Source organism: Mauremys reevesii, linkage group 5, assembly GCF_016161935.1.
Source record: "Mauremys reevesii isolate NIE-2019 linkage group 5, ASM1616193v1, whole genome shotgun sequence".
NCBI lineage: Eukaryota > Metazoa > Chordata > Testudines > Geoemydidae > Mauremys > Mauremys reevesii.
Window position 1 is genome coordinate 10,172,912 of NC_052627.1, and position 20,213 is coordinate 10,193,124.

The 20,213-nt window shown below is 43.1% G+C and overlaps 1 protein-coding gene across 12 annotated transcripts in view; it reads right to left on the bottom strand.

The window, feature by feature from the left end:
- Positions 1-2,444: 2,444 nt before the first annotated feature.
- The window catches only part of TEX15 (testis expressed 15, meiosis and synapsis associated), a 90,176-nt gene continuing 72,407 nt past the window's right edge, over positions 2,445-20,213 (bottom strand). For 10 of the 12 annotated variants that reach the window (XM_039541480.1, XM_039541479.1, XM_039541478.1 and 7 more), the window contains 3 exons: positions 15,739-16,916; positions 7,165-7,264; positions 2,445-4,824 (listed from right to left, as the gene is read on the bottom strand). In XM_039541480.1, coding sequence (XP_039397414.1) covers positions 4,773-4,824; positions 7,165-7,264; positions 15,739-16,916 — 1,330 coding nt within the window. In that variant the 3' untranslated portion in view covers positions 2,445-4,772. Of the gene's footprint in view, positions 4,825-7,164; positions 7,265-15,738; positions 16,917-20,213 lie in introns of those variants that run through there. The other 2 variants (XM_039541484.1, XM_039541485.1) reach the window with 2 other exon arrangements.

Genomic DNA, 20,213 nt, shown 5'->3' on the forward strand with positions numbered 1-20,213 from the left:
ATGTCTCAGCAATGTCATCTACTGCTTCTCCCCATCCATAAGGCTTGTTACCCTTTGTTACGCAAAGCTATTAGGTTGGTTTGACATGATTTGTTCTTCACAAATCCATGTTGCCTCTTACTTATCACCTTATTAATTTCTAGGTGTTTGCCATTTGATTACTTACTTATTTGTTCCATTATCTTTCCAGGTACAGTAACTCCTCACCTAAAGTTGTAGTTATGTTCCTGAAAAATGCAACTTTAAGCAAAACCATGTTAAGCGAATCCAATTTCCCCATAAGAATTAATGTAAATGAGGGGGTTAGGTTCCAGGGAAACTTTTTTCACCAGACAAAAGACTATATATATATATATATACACACACACAAAATAAGTTTTAAACAAACAATTTAATACTGGTAGACAGTGATGATGATTGTGAAGTTTGGTTGAGGTGGAGGAGTCAGAGGGAATGATATTTCCCAGGAAATGCCTTACTGCTAAATGATGAACTAGCAATTGGCTGAGCCCTCAAGGGTTAATTCTCACACTCTACAAGGCAGCAGGAATGGAAGGAAGGGAGACAGCAACACCATGTGTGTGCGTGAGAGATGCGCATTTCCCCTTTAAGTACACTGCCTTGTTAATTAGATCAGCTTGCTGAGACACAGCTGCTGCCAGCAAGTTCCCTCCGTCCTGAGCCCTGTGGTGTGTCCCCCCCCCTGCTCTATGGAAGATGGGGTAAGTGGGGTGCAGGAGCAGGGGGGAAGGAGGACACCTTAACCTTAGCCCCCCTCTTCCTGTCCTTCCCCTGCATAGCAAGCAGGAGTCTTGGGGAGCAGCTCCAAGGCAGAGGGCTGGAGCAGGCAATTGCTAGCCTGCTGGGCAGTTACTGCACAGGGAACTTAGGGGAGCAGGGAGCTGATAGGGGGACTGCTGGTCCGCCCTGGTTCCAAGCCCTCACCAGCAAGCTGCAATGGACTGCTCTTCCTGCAAGCAGTGGACAAAGCAGGCAGCTGCCAAATGACGTTAGAAGGGAGCATTGCACAACTTTAAACAAGCATGTTCCCTAATTGATCAGGAATGAAACAGCATTAACCGGGATGACTTTAAGTGAGAAGTTACTGTACTGAAGTTAAGCTGACTGGTCTGTAATTCCAGCACTGTTTCCAATACAGATCCTTGAGGAAACCTACTATTTACCCCTCTCCACTGTGAAAACTGACCATTTATTTCTACCCTTTGTTTCTTATCTTTTAACCAGTTATTGATCCACGAGAGGACCTTTCCTCTTATCCCATGACACCTTAGTTTGCTGAAGAGCCTTTGGTCCAAGTACACTATATCCACTTGACACCTTTGTCCACATTCTTCTTGACTCCTGCAAATTAATCTAATAGAATGGTGAGGTACGATTTCTCTTTACAAAAGCCATGTTAATTATTCCCCCACATATTATATTTGTGTCTGATAGTTTTATTCTTTAGCATAGTTTCAATTAGTTTGCCTCATACTGAAGGCAGGATTATTGGCCTGTAATTGCCAGGATCACCTTTGGAGACTTTTTTGAAAAATCAGCATTACATTAGCTAGTCATCTGTGCACAGGCTGATTTAAGTGATAAGTTACAAACCAGTTAGTAGTGCTACAATTTCATATTTGAGTTCCTTCAGAACTCTTGGATGAATGCCTTGTGGTCCTGGTGACTTATTACTGTTTAATTTATCATCTGTTCCAAAACCTCCTTTACTGACACCTCAATCTGGGACAGGTCCTCATATTTGACAGCTAACAAGAATGGCTCAGGTGTGTAGAACTTCACCCTAGCCTCTGCAGTAAAGACTGAGACAAAGAATTAATGTATCTTCTTCACCATGGCCTCATATCCTCACTCTTGCTGTTTTCCTCTTGCAGCACACCTGCAATGGCCTATCAGTTAGCCAGGAGTACCATCCACCTGTCTTGCAATCTTAACTAAGTCTATGCTCAGTTTCTGCCTATCCCCCATCCTCATTTGCTGTACAATTTGGCCAGATGTATTTCTGAAGGAGGCATACATGCCACTAGTGAGACTCTTGTATATACATTGGATGGATCAGACAGATCAGAATGTCACAGTAGCCATACTGCTGTTGTGACATATTCCTCTTGGTGGGAGACTATCCAGTAATTACACCATTCTAGTATACCATGATGGCCATCATATTAGAGGCATGAATGGATATTTTCCAGGCCAGAACAGAGATTATTGCAAACTGTGGAAAACAAAGTGGATGCTACAGCTTTATTTTTCTGATTGGGTTGACATGGATGAGGAGTTCTTCAGGTGTTTCAGCTTAAATCAAGGTCTTAATTTAACAGTGTCATTGCAGCCTCTTGCAATACTTCAAATGGAATCAAATGTCCAATTATATGGCTTTTGATATATTGTATTCATAAGAAAATTAGTAGAATGCAACAATATACTACACAGCAATGTAATAAGTGTTTTTATTATTCAGAAATGACAAACTGACTAAATTCTGCATTATTACACCAGCAGATACTCATAGTAACCCATTGTAAAAAGCTGTAAGTCAAATTCAACCTTGGTGTAACTCTGGCTTCAGTGGAAATACACCAGAGATGAATTTGGCCCAATATGCCTAGTGTTGTATGTACCTGCTATCATTTAAGACCAAATAAAGAGAAAATTCAAGGTGGTTGGGGGCGTATAAAAGTCTTAAAATATTCCCTGCTCCACTGTAACATGAAACAGGATTCCACTGTAATTTAGAGATATGAGAGGAGTGAAATTACTATTCATCCAAAGAAGCAGAGATGTACTAGAAAGGGGAAGAAGTAATTGCTGGGAACAACAGTTTTCACCTAAGTTTAACTTCAGCCAATATTTATTCTACCAGTCCTGAAATACCCCCTTGATAATACACCTGTAGTAAATAAACATTCTTACATTTCCACACTATTGCTAGCAATTGACAGTTTTAAATTCTAATCAGCTGTGTATGTTGCACAAAATCATGAGACATTTAACACTTGTAGAAGTCTGTTTTCCTGTTGATGAAGATTTACACTTCCCAATTATGTTAAAAGATGTATTTCAGATGTTACATGTGCATATCAGATGTAGAAATTACCAATTTAGGGCTTAACTCTGCTCTTAAATATGTGGATTTCTGTTACCATAGAGCTAGTGAGATCATCTGCTATCCAATTGTGTGTAAACCACAGGAACTGATTTTTACAAGATAGATGCGTTCCTATTCCGTGTATCTCAGATTGCGATAGAGGGTGAAACCCTGGCCCCATTGAGATCAATGGCAAAGGTTCTGTGATTTCAGTGGGACCTGGATTTCAGTGGGACCCAGATCTCTTTGTGATTCTGATTCATGTAATTCACCTCTAATTATATCTTGTTCTCATGAAAACACCACAGTACACAAATAACATTTAGAAAATACTGGTAATTCTTCACCAAAGAGAGACTATCATAAACCCTAGACTATTCTGCATATTTAGAAGTTCAACACAAGTATTTTAATTGTTCTGTAAATTTTGTGTTTTTAACGTAAATTAATAGCTAATGCCTTACCGAGTTGCCAATTTTGTAGTTTGTGCTATGTTCTAAATTACCACCTTATAGACACCTAACTGTAACTAGGCTGTCAGTCTCATTATTTCTGTATTATTTGCTACATTTTTAAAAAAACCTGTTTAACGCATACAAATAAAATATTAAGTTTACTCAAATACTTGCACTGTACAAATGCTGTTAACATTTAAAATTAAAATCTTCAATAAGACCTATATACTTAGAAATATTTCTAAGAAAAATGTACAAAAATTAGAAAAATAAGTCTTCTCTGTTAGAAAAAAATACCAAAAGTATTCCAACCACTGCCATAAATAATATACATATATATAGTATGGTAGTGTAAAAACTGTGTGGATTGAAACAATTTGTTAGTTATTTGCATATCAGATACAGTAAAGTCTCAACTACCATTATAGAAAATACTAACCGTAACATTCAAGAATCACATTTCTCTATTCTAGTCCACTGCACTGGGGTGAATTTCACCCAAGTATTCAGAACTGACTATAGATCTTGACAGCCCGAGGCAGAGCTTTTGTTCAAAAAATGTATTTAAAAGCTAAAAATCCTATAATGACACCTAAAAAGTTTTCATTTTTTTAGTAGATGTCAAATAAACACCATCATATCACAGTACTAAAAGTTAACTAAAAACTTAATGCATTAGGGTCGAATAATCCAGAGACACAACACCCAGTGAGGCTAAAGAGCCTGTCCAGTAGGCAGAGGAAAAAGAATCCTGCTCCAGGCCAAAGCCATAGAACCAATTCACAGCTATTACTTTATCCAGTGGTTTAAACTGCCTTTTGTACTGCAGAACCATGCTGGCTCCACAGTCAGAGGGCCCTCGGTGGTCACTGAGGTGGGGTTACATTTGTCCCTTCCTCTGTGTTTTTTTTTTTAAATCTGGTTAGGTAAGTCTTGCTATTCACTAACGACTCAATCCTGCACCCGCAGAAATCACTAGGAAAACTCCAACTGTCTTAATGTCCTAAAAAAAGGGAGTGATTTTGATGTAACCATTCTGGAAAATGCAAATTATGTTGCCTTGTGAGGTAAGTGGTTACGCTTCAAAACATTATACAATGCTCTGTATTGTATATCAGCAGTAAATCTATACAAGCATTTTAAATATCTAATACTACACAGCTTTAACAAAGAAAAATTACAACAAACAACGCTGAACCAAAATGTTGTCATGGGACTGGTTTCAACATCCAGGATGAAAAGGTGCCTGCTGCCAGGGAGCTGGAAACAAAGAAAAAAGATACTTGAGAAAGGATTAAGGCACAGGAAATAGAGGTTCCTCTTTCCACCCTCCAAAGCCCACCAAACACCAGGCCTTTGCACTTCTATAGCATCTTCTGAAGGTTTCGAAAGCATTCACCGACTGAAGCACTGACCTTTACCCTGTGCAGAGGACAGCAAAAGGCCTATGCACCTTGAAGTCCTGTAATGCAAAGTCCTTATGTGCAGGGGTGAATTTCAGCCTGTATAAATATTTACAATGAGTGAAGCCAAACACCACTTGTCCAAGAGTACAGACCAAGTCTGTGGAATAGCTGGGGTTAGAATCCAGTTTGCCTGATTCCCAGTCCTATGCTTCAACTACTACCATATTCCCTCTGCATGAGTCTATAAATGTAGACTATCCATTGGAGTTTCAAAAATGCCTATGTGATTTAGGAGCACAAGTTGCACAGAAAGTCAGCAGAATGTGTGCTTCTAAGTCAAATAATTGCTTTTGAAAAAATCCCACCTATACTCTTATCCATTACTGGCAAATACCTCATAAATCATAAGGAAGACTACGTTTTAGTCATGCGTATTTTTAGTAAATGTCATGGACAGGTCACAGGCAGTAAACAAAAATTCACGGCCCCCGGCCTTTTACTAAATACCCCTGACTAAAACTTGGGAGGGAGGGGCGGCTCAGGAGTACGGCGCTGGGGGTGTTGCGGGTGCTGGGGAGGGGGACATGGCCTGGGGGAGTGCTGCGGGTGCTCGGGTGGGGAGTTGCAGCCTGGGAGGTATTACTGGGGGGTGCCCAGGGGGCACCACGGGTGCTGGAGAGGTGACCCGGGGGCCACAGCAGGTGCTCGGGGGGGGGCACAGCCCAGGGGGGCACCACAGGCATTCGGGGGGGCACAGCCCGGGGGGCGCCGTGGATGCTGGAGTGGGGGGTTGGCGGGTCTGATGCAGGCTCCCTACCTGGCTCCTGGGAAGCGGGGACCCCAGCTCCTAGCTCCATGTGCTGCCTCCACTCTGCCCCAAGCCCCGGTTCTGCAGCCCTCATTGGCAGGGAACCGTGGCCAATGGGAGCTTTGGGGGCAGAGACAGCACGTGGAACTAGGAGCTGAGGGAGGGGAGTTGCTGTCACCCTTACGGGAACCGCCCCCCCCCCCCCCCGGTAAGCACTGCCCCACACCCCAACCCCCCATCCCTGAGCCACCCCCCCACCCAAACTCCTGCTGCTGGGGAGCGTGGGCGGGGGGAGCAGACTGCCCCAGCAGCATCCAGTGCGACTGGCCCAGGGCTGCCTGAGCGGCTCAGGTAGCCCCCGGGCCAGGCACACCAGCCACTGCAGAAGTCATGCAGGTCACAGAATCCATGACCTCCGTGACAAACACGGAGCCTTAATCATAAGCACCAAAAAAATATCAGAAATGTTCTCAGGAAGTAGGAGGGTAGCACCGAGCATCGGAAAGGGGAAAAAATCCTGCTGCTCTTTGTAAAACAGAGCCTACTTTAGTACAAAAAGGAAATCAATCTCTTCTAGTCCAAACCAGGGTGTGAACTCAAACTCTCATCACCACCATTTTTCATTTACCGAGCAGGGGAGGGGGAATGGTTACCTCAAAAGAGAGTGGTATTGGGCAGAAGAGTGGTTAAAAAAACCTAACCAAACATGACAGCTATTCTAGCAAAACAGAACTGAAAATCATGTACCCAATTGTTTATATGTATCTTTGTGCACACAGTAAATACATGGTTGCTGGGAACAGGAAAGGGAAGTTACTTACCACTACAGTAACTGAAGTTCTCTGAGATGTGTGGTCCTTCCCTGTATTCCACTGAGGGTGCACATGCCCCGGTGACCAGCAGATTTTTGCTAGCAGCGTGTATCGGACTATGCCCGCGCACTTATCTCCTCATGCTCCAAGCCGAGAGCATAAGAAGCGGTGCAGACCAGCCACCTCTCCAGTTCCTTCTCTACTGTGAATCAACTTTAAGATCTGCAGCAGAGGGGAAGGAGGGCGGATAGTGGAATACAGACAGGTTTCACACACCTCAAATAACTCGTTGCTGTACAGGAGTGTAACTTCCCTTTCTTCTTCAAGTGCTGGCCCCTATGTGTATTCCACAGTTGGTGCCTACAAGCAGTGTCTATTAAGGAGGAGGACGCGAGGAGCTCTGGAAGGCTACAGACAGTACTACAGCAGTGCCCAGGGAAGTGTCAGCTGCAGAGGCCTGCACCAAAGCATATCTCTGCAGAAGATATGGACTGACTCCACATGGCTCCTTTACAAATTTCAAGAATGAGGACATTTTGTAACGAGGCTACTGAAGCAGCCTGGGCTCTCACACCTTGCAGTGCAGGAGTATTTGTCAGCTAGCATAGCAGAATGCAGCTCGGGATCCATTTGGAAAGTAGTTGGAGATGAGACAGCTTCCCCTCGCGTCTGTTCTGCAACGGATACAAACAGTTTGGGTGATTGTCTCAATGAGCTTGTTCTTCACAGGTAAAATGAAACAGCTCTATGGACATCCAGGAATGAAGCCTTTTGTCTTCATTAGTGGTGTGCAGTGAAAAAAGTAGATAAGCTAATTGTCTGAATGAGATGGAAGTCAGAGACCACTTTAGGAATAAACTTCAGGTGCAGTATGACAGGGTGTACCGAACCCGCACTGGTCAGGCAGTGGTTAACCAGCTACTTTGGGCCCAAGAGACCATGCCCTCACCCTTCCTGAGAGGGAGTCTATAAAAGGAAGCAGCTCAGCTCAGTCTGGGCTGGCTGAGGAGACTAGACATGCACTGCGGCTTCCTGCAGAAGCGCTAAGATTCCAGACTGCTGAAGCTGAGGACCCTGACTGCGCCATGGAGAACCAGTTGACTGCACGGGGCACCAAGTGGCTGCTACCTGAGGAGATACTCGAGTCAGGCCTACGGGTAGGAAGTGACCCAGGAGACGCCTCTGGAGACAGAGAGACCTAAACCCTCCTTCAGGGGGTGACTGGTTTGGAACCGAGTGGAGTAGGGTGGGCCCGGGTTCCCCTACCTTCCCTGTGCCTATGCCTGGGTGCTACAGCTGTGGACTGTTGCTGCTAGGCATTACTGCCCTGGACTACTGATACTAGGTGCTACTGTCTAGGGGTTGCTGATACTGGGCACTACTGCCGGGGACTATCAATAGTAGGCGCTACAGCCATTCACTGTTGCTATAGGCATTACTACCTTGGACTACTGACACTAGGCACTACTGCCCTGGACACCTGCAGTTAGGCCTTGCTGCCCAGAAGAAAAGGGCAGTTCTGGGGACGCTTGCCACTAGGCCTTGCTGCCCAGAAAGAAAATGTGGTCCTGGGAATCCTTACCACTAGACTCGCAACCGCAGCAGAGGGAGCGACTTCTATTGGAACCCCGTCATCTCCCAAGACTTGCAGTCTCACTGTCATCTTATCCTTGTGAAAGATTGTATATGGCAGATCCACCATAAGAGCTCCCAGTTACCCATCCTTCTAGCTGAGGTGATGGCTACTGCGATGAGGTGCCCCCCCATGCAACCCCTGAGCACAAGAATGTGGGCCAGAAGGGGCCAATTAACTTTATATGCTGCCCCTAGCGGGAGCCAGGGATTGATAAGCACTAACTGAGAGGAGTGGATGTCCATATGAAAGTCGGCATTCTTCACATCGAGAGCTATGAACCAGTCCTCTGTGTTCAGTTGTAGAATAATTGGTACCAGTGTGACCAGTCTGAACCTCAATTTGCAGATAAAGACACTGAGTTGCCTGAGTTCTAAGATGGGTCTCCATCCCACTTTCTTCTTTCCTCCCCACTATTGAAGAGGTACTGGTTCCATAGTTCCCTGAAGCAGGAGGAAGTTCATCTCTTGAATGAGCATCCCCTCGTGAGAGTGGTCCCTGCAAAGAGACAGGGAAGCAGATTTCAGGGTCAATGGGGATAGGAATTATATAGTACTATTGAGATTGCACTATATTGAGAACCTATCTGTCTGTTATTGCCTGCCAGGCATAGGCAAAGTGTGCTACTCAGCTGCCAAATTTAGTCTGTAGGCACATGGTGGATGGATGTGGCATCTGAGGTGGTTCACAGCTCTTGTGCATCCTGTAAAAAATACTTCTTTGTGGGAGGCTGAGGTTACAAGGAAGAAGAAGAGGGATCATTCTGTTTGCTCCTCTGCAGCTTCTGCCTTTTCTGTGCTGGTTCGTAAGCCCTTTGATGGTAGAAGTGCCAAGGCAGTGGATGATAAGAACATAAGAACGACCATACTGGGTCAGACCAAAGGCCCATCTAGCCCAGTATCCTGTCTACCGACAGTGGCCAATGCCAGGTGCTTCAGAGGGAATGAACAGAACAGGTAATCATCAAGTGATCCACTCTCTGTCGTTCATTCCCAGCTTCTGGCAAACAGACGCTAGGGACACCATCCCTGCCCATCCTGGCTAATAGCCATTGATGGACCTAGTCTCTAGGAACTTATCTAGTTCTTTTTTGAACCCTGTTATAGTCTTGGGCTTCACAACATCCTCTGGCAAAGAGTTCCACGGGTTGACTGTGTGTTGTGTGAAGAAATACTTCCTTTTGTTTGTTTTAAACCTGCTGCCTATTAATTTCATTTGGTGACCCCTAGTTCCTATGTTATGTGAAGGAGTAAACAGCACTTCCATATTTACTTTCTCTACACCAGTCATGATTTTATAGACCTCTACCATATCCCCTCTTAGTTGTCTCTTTTCCAAGCTGAAAAGTCCCAGTCTTATTAATCTATCCTTATACAGAAGCTGTTCTATACCACTAATCATTTTTGTTGTCCTTTTCTGAACCCTTTCCAATTCCAATATATCTTTTTTGAGAAGGGGTGACCACATCTGCACGCAGCATTCATGATGTTTGTACGGCTGAGGCCTACAGTTCTTCACTCCTTGAGGACCTACACTCCAGCTCCGAGGAGGAAGTGTTGCTCTTAAATCCTTCAGTGAGTGCAAAGTTTTATCGGTTCTATATCTAAATAGGTTGTTTCCTTCAAAGGGCTAGTCCTCCACTGTGGATTGTACTTCCCTGGGGAATCCGGAGGAATAAAGTCACAATGCTCTGTGCACAACAATGGCCACTGAACATGCGGCTGAGTCAAATGCATCAACTGATTCCTGAAGGGAAGATCTAGTGATTAATCTACCCTCCTCGATTATCGCCTGGAACTGCAATCTGTGCTCCTGCAGGAGTTTGTCGATAAATTCTATCAATTTGGAGAAATTGATCAAATCATATTTTGAGAGCAATACCTGACAGCTGACTATATGAATTTCCAGGCTAGCTGAGGTAATAACTTTCCTGCCCAGCAGGTCTAGTCATTTAGTGGCCTCATCTGACATGGTGGACTTCGTCTGATGATGTCTACTTCTTTCAGTGGTGGCTTGAACTAAAGAGTTTGGAGCAGGGTGCGTAAATAAAAATTACACCCCCTTAGCCAGCATATAGTATTTATTTTGGAAGTGGCAGCACATGTGCCTGGCATATGTCAGATGACCTCCATGATGGCCTAATTCTTGGTGAGTGCTACCCTGCTCAGCCATCTACTCTACAAAATGTCGAGGAATTTGTGAGGAGCCTCATATACCTCCTCCAGTGGGATTTGGTGGCAAGTCTCAGCCATTCTCCTCAACAGGTCTTGAAACTATCTGTAATTATGGGGAGGAGATGAGGCTGGTGCCACTGAGAATGAAGTTGCTGTCAAAGGTAGCAGTACCAACAGATTCTGTTCCTCTTCATCCTCCTTCATCAGTACTTGAGGATGCTCTGGCTTATCCCAAGGAAGGGAGTGTATCTTCATGATGCAAGCATACCAACTCGGGGCATCATGCATATATGTTCCACATCCTAGTAAAGCCAGTGAGATGGGCTGGACATTGGTTGGGGAGGTCCCTATGGCATGGGGTACCATCAGTCGCAAGATGGATATCCAGTTTTAGGTGGCCTTGAGGGAGCCCAAGAAGTCCCAGATGCTCTGTTGGGGCTGTCATTTGACTGAGGGGGTGATGGTCCTTCACCAACATCAGAGTCCTCCTCTGAGGAGAATGTAGGTTCCACTTATAGTGGTGGTGCCATCAGAACTGTGGTTGACGACATCCCATGGTTGGTGGGAGGGACAGGAGAGCAGCTTCTTCTCTCACCATCCCAGTGCTGACTGAGTCAGGATCTCTCTACTGAGGACTGAATCCAAAACCATGATGAAGACCTCTGCACTTGTATGTCTGTCCATGCTGGTGGAAGGGCAAGGGCTCTTCTCTCTATGTACTGTCTAAGCCAGTATTGGTAATGTCTTCAACACGGAAGCCCTTTTACTGGGGTGAAACAGTGCTGTCGGTACAGCTCTGCTTTAGCTGGTACTGATGGTTGACCGTTTTGAAGTCTTGATGTTTCAGCTTTGTCCATACTGGTAGTAGTCCCATCTCTGATGCTATCGGGGCACCTTTTCTTTTTGGAGCTTGTGAATCAGCAACAAGATCCTTATGAGCTCTTGAGCCTCCATGACCAGAACAAGATGTCTCCTCTGCCTTTGAATCTGCTGGGGAAGAAGCTCTCCTCTTAGGAGGTGGATTTAGAGGGTGATCTCTCTAAGTATTTTGAAGTGTTTCCTGACCTCATTAAGTGCCTGAGAAGTGGAGTCCTTGGTTCCGCTCCTGTGTCTGATGTTGCAGAGCTAAGAGGCTTGCTCCTGAGTGCTTTGGGCCACTGCACAGGGGGGTCTACCTGGCCTGGGTCACACTGCAGCCTCATTGCACACTGCATAAAATGTTTTCTGAGTCTGTCTTCTCATGCCTGGTGGATCTGGTTGGGAAAGGCATGGCGAATATTGCACTTGGAAGCTACATGAGCCTCTCCAAGGCAACAGAAGCACTTTTGGTGGTCGTCACTGACTGAGAAGATCTGGGAGTAGGAGATGCAGGTCTTAAAGCCCAGAAGCTTTGGCATAATTGTCACCCTGTACAGGAGGTGTAGGGTAAACCCAAATCTAACTCACTAACTGAATACCAAGTTAAACACTATCACAATCTACTAATAATAAGAAAAATATTTACAGAGAAACACTGAAAAGCTTGGTAGACACTGAAGAGGTTCCATCTCAGACCATGTGGAAGTAGAAAGGAACTGGAAAGGTGGTCTGTCATCACCGCCCTTTACATTCTTGGTTCAGAGCATAAGGAGAGGAAGGCCACAGATGTGGACCAACTGACACTATTAGCAAAAATCTTCTGGTCTCAGGTGGATGAAGTGCATGAGCCCCCACAGTGGAATACATATAAGGATCATCTCTTGTAGTAGTATTCCGTTTACAGCTAAATGGTGATAATCAGGAGATTTGCTAGTATCTTCCTTCTCAAGATGTAAGTGTAATAATATAGTCTCCACTCTTCAACCCTGAGCCACAGACTCACAGGTAAGGTATTTTGTACAATATGGTAAAAATAGGTGCTTGGCAGCATTTGTGCACACTGGGCCAAATTCTCAGGACTAGTTATGCAATCACAAGGGGCTAAAGATCTCCTATCAACCTATCTCCACACTCTTCATTGTGATGAGTCTGAGGATGGTAGACCAAGTATGGAAAGGGATGGAGGGGTAAGTACAGGCACAAGGAGGAGAAGGGGAACCAGTTCTAGAGTGGGTCAATACTGCAGCCCCTCTAATTTCATTCTACACCAGCTCTGACCCTAGGTCAATTAGCCTAGTTAAGAGCTTGGTTACTCAGCCACTTTGGTTGTACAATGACGTAGTTCTATAACTGACTGAGACAGGTTTCAGAATGAACAGCAGCACCCTTGGGGAACCAGGGGGGTGACATTCACCCCTCTAAAGAAGGCCAGCACAAGGCCTATGCATCATTTAAGTCCTCAAAATAAGGATTGAGAAGAATTTAAGTAGCGCACAAGGGTGAATTTCACTCCATGCCTTTATCGTTAAGCACAGAAATACTAAACAGAGAGAGTGTATTTGTTTTCCAGTGTAACATATTAAAATTAGCGCTGTCAAGCAATTAAAAAAATTAATCGCACGATCAAAAAAATTAATCGCACTGTTAAACAATAACAGAATACCATTTATTTAAATATTTTGGATGTTTTCTACATTTTCAAATATACTGATTTCAATTACAACAAAGAATACAAGGTGCACAGTGCTCAGTTTATATTTATTACTTATTACAACTATTTGCACTGTAAAAAAGAAATAGTATTTTTCAGTTCACCTAATACAAGTACTGTAGTGCAATCTCTTTATCATGAAAGTTGAACTTACAAATGTAGAATTATTTACAAAAAACCCGCATTCAAAAATAAAACCATGTAAAATTTTAGAACCTGCAAGTCCACTCAGTCCTACTTCTTGTGCAGCCAATTGCTCAGACAAACAAGTTTGTTTACATTTGCAGGAGATAATGCTGCCCACTTCTTGTTTACAATTTCACCTGAAAGTGAGAACAGGTGTTCTCATGGCACTGTTGTAGCTGGCATCACAAGATATTTACGTGCCAGATGCGCTAAAGATTCATATGTCCCTTTATGCTTCAACCACCATTCCAGGAGACATGTGTCCATGCTGATGACGGGTTCTGCTTGATAACGATCCAAAGCAGAGTGGACCGATGCATGTTCATTTTAATTATCTGAGTCAGACACTACCAGCAGAAGGTTGATTTTCTTTTTTGGTGGTTCAGGTTCTGTAGTTTCCGCATCTGAGTGTTGCTCTTTTAAGACTTCTGAAAGCATGCTCCACACCTTGCCCCTCTCAGATTTTGGAAGGCACTTCAGATTCTTAAACCTTGGGTCAAGTGCTGTAGCTATCTTTATAAATCTCACATCGGTACCTTGAGTTTTGTCAAATCTGCAGTGACAGTGTTTTTAAAATGAACATGTGCTGGTTCATCACCCGAGACTGCTATAACATGAAATATTTGGCAGAATTCGGGTAAAACAGAGCAGAGGACATACAATTCTCCCCGAAGTTCAGTCACAAATTTAATTAACGCATTTTTTTTAAACGAGCATCATCAGCATGGAAGCATGTCCTCTGGAATGGTGGTTGTAGTAGGATCAGGCATATGAATGTTTAGCATATCAGACATGTAAATACATTGCAATGCTGGCTACAAAAGTGCAAATGCCTGTTCTCACTTTCTGGTGACATTGTAAATAAGAAGAGGGCAGCATTATCTCCTATAAATATAAATAAACTTGTTTGTCTCAGCAATTGGCTGAACAAGAAGTAGGACTGAGTGGACTTGTAGACACTTAAGTTTTACATTGTTTTGTTTTTGAGTGCAATTATCTAACAAAAAACTACTTTTGTAAATTTCACTTTCACAACCAAGAGATTGCACTACAATACTTGTATGAGGTGAACTGAAAAATACTATTTCTTTTGTTTATCATTTTTACAGTGCAAATATTTGTAATTAAAAATAATATACACTTGGATTTCAGTTACAACACAGAATACAATATATATGAAAATGTAGAAAAACATCCAAAATATTTAATAAATTTTAATTGGTATTCTATTGTTTAACAGTGCAGCGATTAATCATGATTAATCAATAAAACGGTGATTAATCATAATTAATTTTTTTTTAGTTAATCGCATGAGTTAACTGCGATTCATTGACAGCCCTAATTGAAATGTAAGTCTAATAACTCAAATGGAATGCACAACTAGATCATTAGACACTGACAGCTAGGAAAATTATAAAGCTAGGAATGTTCAGCTAGTCCAGATATCTAACGGCTGAAAAATGTTTAATGCTTTATCAATTTTTACAGTAAGACACTCATTGGAGGGGGGCCTTGCGGAGTTCATGCTCCCAGCCTTTAGGTAAGGAAGTGCTTATTGAATTATTCAACAACTGCTCTACATCGGGGTGGGCAAACTTTTTGGCCCGAGGGCCAGATCTGGGTATGGAAGTTGTATGGTGGGCCATGAATGCTCATGAAATTGGGGGTTGGGGTGTGGGAGGGGTGCGGGCTCCAGGCTGGGGGTGCGGGCTCTGGGGTGGGGCTGGGGATGAGAGGTTTGGGGTGCAGGAGGGTGCTCTGTGCTGCGACCGAGGGGTTCAGAGGGTGGAAGGGGGATCAGGGCTGGGGGTTGGGGCATGGGAAGGGGTCAGGGGTGCAAGCTCCAGGCAGCACTTACCTCAAGCAGCTCCTGGAAGCAGTAGCATGTCCCTTCTCTGGCTCCTACGTGGAGGCACGGCCAGGCAGCTCTGCATGCTGCCCCACCCACAGGCGCTGCCCCTGCAGCTCCCATTGGCTGCAGTTCCGGGCCAATGGGAGCTGCAGGGGCAGCACTTGGGGTGGGAGCAACATGCGGAACTCCTGGCTGCCCCTACGCATAGTAGCCAGAGTGGGGACATGCCTCTGCTTCTGGGAACCATGGCACACGTGGAGTTGGGCAAGCCCCAGACCCTGCTCCCCAGCGGGAGCTCGAGGGCCGTATTAAAACATCTAAAGGGCCAGATGTGACCCCCGGGCCATAGCTTGCCCACCCCTGCTCTGCATACTGGCTGAAAGAGACTTCACCATCCCAAAAGGAAAGTGTTAGCACTATGTCATAACACAGTGAAACACTAAATGAGGACGGATTTATGAAGACTGAAACCATGGGCAAAACAGATGCACTGCCCGGTTTGAAAGATACTGAGCCAAATTCAGAGGTGACTCACTGATTCTAGGAGAGTCTAGTTTGCACCTCTGCATGTGGCATAGTGTATCATCTGAAAAATCATTGGATCAAGGCCAAAAACTTAATGGTATTTGTTCTGTCCGAGGTTGAGGCAGCAAAGCAATGTCTAGATTTAAACACCCGATGTCATTACTATAACAATATGAAAAAAATACTGAATTTAGTAGCCATGCACTTACTGCTGGTCCAAATAGCTCCTGAGGATGATCCTGTATTGGAAGGATATGGAAAAGGACCTTGTGACCAAGGCTGATTTGCAGCATATTGTGGTAAAGGAGGCACCTGAGAGTTGTAAGGAAGGGGCATCTGAGAATGAAAATATCCATGCACTGGGTATATCTGAGCATAGTTAGGCCTTTGTAGCTCCCCAAGAGCAGCATAACTAAATGACTGGGAGTAAAACATATTAGCGTGTGCATTATACACATTACTTGCAACTGCAGATGTGCCAGAATGAGCAAAGTGTTGTACTTGGTAAGTTATCCCTTGGTAAGTCTGGGTTATGGAACTGCCATTGCTCTCACTTTGAGGACAAGAATAAAAAGGATAGGCTGTCTCATGAGCCTGCACTAAAGAACGTTGCACTGGAGGTGTTGATGGTGGAAGTTCATTTCGAAAGACAGCAGAATGTTCAGCAGGGCTTTTTGCTTTTTCATCGGAATCTGGTTCCAAAAGAGAGCACGCAGAGGGTGACTGTGTATTTTTATTTGTCAAAGTCACAGAAAGATCTGAAGTACTGACAGGCACACTGCAGGGAGACACTGAGTTCTTTTCATGGTTCTTGTCTTTTCTGTCAGGTTTTGTGGCTAAATTATTAGTTTTACTATATTCAGCCACTAAACTGGATCTTGATATATTTCCTGTGGCGTCTGATTCTTGCACACGCTGTAGATTCAGTGCAGCAGACACAGCAGAAGAACTATCACCTTGTTTTGTTGTTGACCTAACAGATTTGTGTGTTGAACATAAATTATTCTCAAGAGACTTTTGAAGTAGTGGCTCTTTTTCTAAAGACAAATGGGCATTTTCACGTTTCTTGTCACAGGGGGCAAAACCTTCACGATGTTTTCTTGCACTTTTGTAAAAATTACTGTTTCTTCTGATCATGAGCTTTAGGTTTGCTGATCTCTGCTGGCTGGTTAAGCCTTTTAAATTAACAAATGAGCTTTTTGAAGCATCTGGTGTACATTTAACATGTGGAGAGCAATAAACAGCTTCCAAATCTTTTGAATGCAAAGGTGAGCGCGGTAATTGGTCTTGCACAGCTTTTTCTAGAGGCCTCTTGTTTCCTAGATTATCCGGTGAGATACTCGACGCTAGATCTTTTTCATTTTGAGGAGTAACTCTTGCATTCTCTCTAAAAAGAGCAAAACATAATTATATATTTGTACATCCACACTTCCTTTTCATCCCATTGGTAATAAAGAATACATATACATCACTATCAAATACTGGTAGGAAAAGAATTGTTTACAAGGCAAATGCATACAACATCTGCTTTAATACTTTAAATATATATGGATTAACAACTCAGTAGTCCATGCTATTTTATAATTACAGGATGTAATACTGTAGAATATTATTCCACACCACTTTTTATTGTATTTTATAATTCAGGCATATGTTATTCAACATTACACTATTTTTTTCAATTGGACATTATTCTAGAATTTCCTCAATGTTTAGTCTGTGCAGTTCAGTGTGGAAGTATTCTACCTGAGCAAAACTGAACAAAACCATACAGTTTGGATTCACAAACCAAATCACACATCTTATGCTTGAGGAAACCATGAAGAAACTCTGCTCCTTGCTATTCTCTGTCCTCTAACAACTGTCTGCTGAAGAAAATGGGGAAGATTCTACCTCGTCTCTTCCTGAAAGAGCTTTGTTAAGTTAAGTGCCTTTAACTGGTGCTCTGATCTCTGAACTCAAGAACTGAGTGAGTGGTGCACCAATCGACATATTTCATCATCAGCTCCTATGATATGTAGGCAAGTGAAAGAGTGATCTTGGATTCCAGACTAGGGAGGTAAAAAAATGCTTTGGTCTGAAACCAGGCAGCTGGTAGCACTATTAGTGTCTTTTAGTAGTAACAAAAATATTTTCTTGCAAGGTAAGAATTGATAATTCCACTCTAAGTATTGATCTACCATTGGAACGCTGAAAAACAATAGCATATGTCCCATTTCTAAATTTACCACAACTAGAAATCTGACTTGATATACTACAGGATTTAAGCTTCAAAGTGTAAATTCTACTCTTTCCTCTATCCTAAAAAAGTGCTGTTAATCTTCATTCCTTCTCCAACACTATACCAATAACTCTCTTCTTCCCACCCTGATCCCTCCCCACCCCAGATGCAACAAATTTTCTTTCTTCTTTGAATTTAAGCAGCTGGTTAGTGATTTAACTGAAACAAACTGTGGTATCTGGAGCTTTAAAAACAGTAGCAATTTGCAACAGTTCAAAAGGCTTGTCAGTTGGCAGCAACTGGACCTAGAGTTAAAGGCTGACTCCAAGAATGAAGTGGATGTAGCATGTAAGAAAGAACCTGCTAACTCATCTCATATGTTACTTTATTTTTCTTGTTATTCTGCTCAAATTGAATTGTAGTTAATTAAAAGGCTGTATGTGGCTTATTGGAAAGTCAGGAGTCAAAACAGAAAATCATTGGTGGGAAACCTTTGATGGAATTCTTGAAACACTAAGGTGAGTCAGTGAAGCTACAGAAGGGTTCTGTATCTGAAAAGAGAGGAAGAGAAATAAAGTACAAAGAGGGTAAAAATGGCCATGTCTGGAAAATGGACACTTTTCATTTTGATAGCAAAGTTGAGGATTTGAGTTTAAGTACAAAGGCTGCATTTGTATTTTTAGGCCAATGCTGCTGAAGTCAATCACAAGATCCAACTCTAGTTGGAAAGAGATATTTACACACTTATGTTTCCCTCAAGAGCTGGGTGACATGAACTAAGAGGACATGAAATGCTTAAAAACACTATGTACTCCAAACAGACTTACTAGCTAAGAGATACATGTCACTTAAGATGCAAAAAGAAGAAAGTGTATCTGATTTTCTGGCTACTCTTAAAGCTGTCCATAATCTCTGCCATTTCAGTAACCACTCAGAAGTCCTTCTAGGACTGTTCTGTAATTCAAATCAGAAATCCAAAATTAAGAAAACGACCACTGAGTATAGCTCATAAAAAAGATCTTAAGCTGGAAGGAACAGTAGATAGAGCTTTGTTTCTTTTGGTCGGTTCTGTTTGAAACAGTATATCTGCTTAGGTGTCATACGAACTAAGAGAAGCACAGCCCCAGGCAAAAGGGACAGAAGGCACTCTTCTCTCACTAGGCTCACTTAACACCAACACCGAGTAGCGTGACCATTTTCAAAAAATCCCTGAAGCTAGAACAAAACACTAAACTGCACTGCACACACAATTCTCCCCCTATGGGAGAGGAGGAGAGAAAGAGTGAACCGTATGTGCAGTCTGGGAGCATAATGTAGTAAAATCTCATTCAGTGGGCAAGTTAGTGATAGAAAGTGATTGGAAAAATTTACAGAATCATAATTTCAATTGTGTTACTCTCTGCAGCGTGGCTGGGGGGGACTCACTGCCCCCCACTCTTCCAGCTCCAGGTCCTCTGGTGGAAAATTTGATTATATAATGTCATTGGGCCAAGTTGAGTATTATTCGAAAGACCTTTCTCCCACAACTATGTAAGCAATGTACCAAAATATGACAAACCTAGAAAAACTATGTAGATATATATTCAAGAAAATATGTAAAAATCAATTATTTTTAATTATATTTAACACAGGAATGCATTGCTTACATAAAAAAAAAGGACATAGATCTTTGGTAATCCAAGAGAACTTAGACTTGACATGTAGGACTGAAAACATTTATTAATCAAAATCATCATTAGTGCTGTCTCCACCTAGGGCACCACTGCTACACACATTGTCGCACTGACAGTGTCTGGGTGGCACTTGCACATCTCCATACAAGGCAGGCTGCTGGCCAAACATTTGCAGGGAAGTGAGCACCTGGTCTCTGCACATGAGAAATTGGTTAGTTGAAGGGCTGATTCTGGAGCGCAAATCTCAGGTGTTAACATTTTTTTTTTATCTGTCGAGAGCTTGTGCTTCAGCCATATCCTCTATGATTGCTAAGCAGGACAGCCTCTGCTGGCATAAGGTACCAACTAGTCACATTGTCAGTAGGTGCTGGCTTGGGGAAGACCATGCAAGATGTGCATTAATTTGCTTTTCATCTGGCACATAGGCAAAGTTTCATTGCATGTAAACACTGATCATGGTACCACAGAAAACTCATATTTTCCCATAAGATGTATGAGGAATTTGCCACAGGTTTTGGAATGAATTGTTAACCAACCGCCACCTGTAGTCGTAGATTATGAATATGCCACACCGTTGTCATGTATGTGCTGGAAACCTGCCTTTCACTCAAGCACTTGTACATGAGGTTCTGTGATAAAATGGCAGCCCTGTGCTCCAATTACGTGCTGGTGTTGAAGTCACTGCGATCACCAATGCACTACTTAAGGAAGTAGTATGGGTTACGCAGTATTATTTTTCAGGTTTGGCATCAGCAGGGTGATCAGAAAGCAAGTGTGAAAAATCGGGACA